The sequence below is a fragment of the Leopardus geoffroyi genome, chromosome X, assembly GCF_018350155.1.
Source record: "Leopardus geoffroyi isolate Oge1 chromosome X, O.geoffroyi_Oge1_pat1.0, whole genome shotgun sequence".
Taxonomy (NCBI): domain Eukaryota; kingdom Metazoa; phylum Chordata; class Mammalia; order Carnivora; family Felidae; genus Leopardus; species Leopardus geoffroyi.
The window spans coordinates 116014766-116018817 of NC_059343.1; the positions used below are offsets into that span (position 1 = coordinate 116014766).

General features: G+C 44.8%; 1 protein-coding gene across 1 annotated transcript; it reads right to left on the reverse strand.

Moving 5' to 3' along the window:
* Window positions 1–479: 479 nt before the first annotated feature.
* On the reverse strand, window positions 480–3540 carry CXHXorf66 (chromosome X CXorf66 homolog). The gene is made up of 3 exons (XM_045471643.1): window positions 3401–3540; window positions 2585–2741; window positions 480–1545 (listed from the first exon to the last, which is right to left on the reverse strand). Exons 1-3 carry the CDS (start codon window positions 3486–3488, stop codon window positions 654–656), a joined length of 1137 nt encoding a protein of 378 aa, XP_045327599.1. The 5' UTR covers window positions 3489–3540; the 3' UTR covers window positions 480–653.
* Window positions 3541–4052: the final 512 nt, after the last annotated feature.

Genomic DNA, 4052 nt, shown 5'->3' on the forward strand with positions numbered 1-4052 from the left:
TTTATTTTTTAATTAACTGATTGCTTTATTTTTTAATTTCCCTCCAAGTTAGTTAGCATCTAGTGCAACAATGATTTCAGGGGTAGATTCCTTAATGCCCCTTCCCCTTTTAGCCCATCGCCCCTCCCACAGCCCCTCCAGGAACCCTCTGTTTGTTCTGCATGTTTGTGAGTCTCTTCTATTTGGTCCCCCTCCCTGCTTTTATATTCTTTTTGCTTCCCTGCCCTTCTGTTCATCTGTTTTGTCTCTTAAGGTCCTCATAGGAGTGAAGTCGTGTGATATTTGTCTTTCTCTGACGGACTAATTTCGCTTAGCATAACACCCTCCAGTTCCATCCGTGTCGTTTGCAATAGCTGTTTTAGATTGGCGTGTGCCTGTATGCTCCTGGTTCCCATTCCAGTGAGCAGATCCAAGTCAGATACATCGAAAGAGCCTCATGCCTCTAAAATGCAATAATAATTACAACAAAAGCATTTGTTACATCATGCGTTTATTTATCACTTTTTAAATCACTTGCTTCCCAGATGGATAGGAGTAATCTCAATGACGATTGCAAATAGATTTCCCACTATCAGCGTTTTAGAAGACAGTGAGCATGAAAGAGTTGGTGTAAGTTTGCTTCTTCACAGGTGGTTTTTCTTTTCACTGAGTCCTTAATTATCTTGGATGCTTTCAGGGGTGGCCTCGTGTTTCATGTTGCAAATAATGGTTACCTCCCTATCACTGTCATCACTGTCATATGTCGTAGTATCACTGTAGCTCACGTTGCCACGGAATACGTTGCCTCTGGAATCTGCCATAAGAAAGGACTGGGCGCAAGGCTTCGCTTCACTTGGACAAAGTGGGTTTTGAGCATTTCTATTCGGTGCCTCAGAAATATTACTGATCAAAGGCTCAGAACTTTGGCAGACGAGACATCTTTCCTTATAGCGCCGGCAAGGCTTGATTAACTGAGGCCTCGATAACATGTCTGCGCTACAGGCACAAACTGACCCTTTGAGTTTACGATGTCTAGGGGACTTGGTTAGTTTCTGCACACTGGATCGCTTGGGTGGCGAGATGCGACTTTGCGGGTGGGGTGGACAAAGTGGCTTGGTTGGCCTGACTGCGTATTGCAGACCGGCCGGCCAGGGTGGCCTCGCTGCCTTATTTTGGTAGGATGAAGTGGCCTGACCAACTAGCTTATGGGCACGAGCTGGCTTATATGGCTTTCCCAGATTGTGTGTTCGATATGGCTCCTCCAGGTGCGATGACTTGAATTTTTTTACTGAGCACGGTGGCCTTTTCTTCCTTTGACTTGACGGCCTGTTGAACTTTTGTGTACTAGAGGACACACACAGCTTTTCTAGACTCGAGGTCCCGACGGACTTTTTTGTGCTGGATGATACGGAGGACTTTTCCGGACATGAGACACTAGATAACTTGTCTACAGCAGACAGCAGGGATTGCCTTTCTAGACTGCATGGGCTGGCTGTCTTGGATTCGCTGAATGACATTTTGGATGGTGGTCTGGACAACCTGGCTGGCACACCTTCTTTCTTGAGCCTGGAAACATAGAAAACTTAGAATACGACAATTTAAAACAGAAGTACTATCGCTATCACAAGACACAGGCTACTATGTCAACTTAGACTTTGGTCTTTTTTTTTCTTTTTTTTTTGCTTCTAGTAGGAAAAGCAAACACAGGAAGAATTGGAGTGTGGTGAAAGCCGCGACTCAGGTTACAGATATGACTTCATGCTGAATGCTTTTTATTTCTGTTAAGAGTATTTCACTCTTTCATCCACATTACTTCACCACGTAGCCTGCATAGGGAAAGACACAGAGCGGTTTCCAGTCTGCCGTTGAGAAGGACAGAGGGAATTTCACTTATTCTGAGAATTAAACTTGAAAACCTAAAAGGCCGCAAGTTGAGCAGCAACTTCTACACAGCTGTCGCAACGTGTCATAAGAAACAAATAAACTCTTTAGACCGGAGTCATTCTTTCCTGTCATCTCTACGCCATCGCGTTATCTATCCACGCAGATTTACATTCACGACATCCCTCGAACACTACAGGGGTAGAGCACTGGCTATATGTTCGTCCTCAGCCCTGGAATTGGGAGATTTTTAGGGAACTACTATATCAGGGTCAGCCTGACCCTCCTATGTGAAAGGCAGGGACTGAGATTATGAGAACAACAATGGTGAATGATGTTTCATGCCATTAGGTCTTAAAATGGTGACCGTCCAAGAGGTTTCATTGTTTTGGGAATGCAAAGACCCCACTCCCTGTCACTCCACTTCTTCCTTCTCCCTGTCTTGGTCAGATAGTCAGGCCCTCTTTTCCTAGACTCAGTTTACAATGAAATGAATAGCCTGGGGCTCGGCTGAACCCTCGATGGGACATAGCTTTACAACAGGCTAAAATTGCTAATGTACTTGAGAATCTTTCAGAGCTGATATTATTGAAGTGGAGTATCCACCCACGAGATGAGCTCTTTAGAAGTCTGGGGTTCACGTGACGTAACCACAGCACCCACGAAGCCTCCACGATGCGTACACACACGTCTCGCATTCTCAATTTAAAGGTGCAAAACTTACGTTTCTACCTTGGGCGCGCCGTCGCTCAGACAGTTGTAATGGATGAAACAAAAACAGGTGAATACGAAAGCTATAATCATAATACCAATTATGATAACCAGTAGACTTCTCCTGAAGCTGTCCAGTTTGGCGTCCATTGATTCGACGTGTTTGGCTCCTGTCAAAGAGACTATATCCCCAGAAAATGTGTTAGATAATCCAGTTTTCTCCCATTTGATAGCAGTTTGCCACTCAGGGTCAAAATCACACCTTTTCCGCGGTGATTTTGTTAAAGCATGGCAAGCGTTCCCCTGTCAGTTTCCTCCCTCTACCCCATCCCCAGCCACAGTCTAGAAGCCAAATCTGGGAGGCATCTCTGGCTCATCAGTACATTCCCTGGGTTATCCCTGCATCGTGGCTTGCTCACCCCATTCATTACCTAGGTTTTTGAGTGTGTGTATGTCTTGCACGTATGAATGTACTTGAGTGTTAATGTTTGTGTGTGAATGGGTATGGTGGAGAAGGGTCGGGACAAGAAAAACTCTTGTTGAAGCCTGCTATGTGTTAAGTGCCGTGCCAGACCGAGGGCAGATTGAGGGCAGATTGAGGGCAGAGGTTGGTGGATTGGGTGGGGAAGGGGAGTGAAGGGGGACAATATGTCTGTACTCTTTCTGCTTCTGTGTTCCTTGGGTTTTTCACACAGAACTAAAACCCTCAGGTATTTTCCTGGTAACACCCAACAGACAGCAGATTTCTTAAACACGGCTAGCTTGTCTAAGTGCTCGAGTGTATAACATAATAGAGCATAATTTCTAAATTTTCAGGTTAGGCACTCACCTGTGGTAGGAGATCCATAACTTTGGTTCGTATCTAAACAACTATTTGTCCAAATAACCAAAAGCAGGACATAAATAAAAAGATTCATGTCCAGGGCTTTGTTCAAATGTTCCTTCTACCAAGGAAACTCCTGTATTTGAGACGGCTCAGCCTGCTGTAGGAGTTTATGACATCATCACCATTTGTGACATGTTCTGACAACATACTCTCACCATGGAGAAGGATAAGCTCGTGTGTATAAATATTATGAAATGATTTTTAACAACTTGTTTCTCCTTCCCATCAAATAGTCTATCAAACTCAAATCAAAAAGGTTGGGGCATTATTAAAAGCACAGAGGGAGGGGGGCGCCTGGGTGGCTCAGTCAGTTACGCGGCCGACTTCGGCTCAGGTCATGATCTCACGGTCAGTGAGTTCAAGCCCCGCGTCGGGCTCTGTGCTGACAGCTCAGAGCCCGGAGCCTGTTTCAGATTCTGTGTCTCCCTCTCTCTGACCCTCCCCCGTTCATGCTCTGTCTCTCTCTGTCTCAAAAATAAATAAACGTTAAAAAAAAAAAAAAAAAACCACAGAGGGAGGTATTTAGAGAAGAGAGCGAAAAGGGGATTTTGCCTTAGATATTGAAGAACTATTCTGACTTCTTAAATGGTAAGGA

What these genes read in the sequence shown, in the direction of transcription:
- CXHXorf66 (XM_045471643.1), bottom strand. Translation starts at nt 3,488, where the DNA reads ATGAATCTTTTTATTTATGTCCTGCTTTTGGTTATTTGGACAAATAGT. An exon ending in TTATGGATCTCCTACCACAG is followed by an intron (nt 2,742 to 3,400) that starts GTGAGTGCCTAA and finishes TCTCTTTGACAG; the next exon opens with GAGCCAAACACGTCGAATCA. An exon ending in GGCGCGCCCAAGGTAGAAAC is followed by an intron (nt 1,546 to 2,584) that starts GTAAGTTTTGCA and finishes CTATGTTTCCAG; the next exon opens with GCTCAAGAAAGAAGGTGTGC.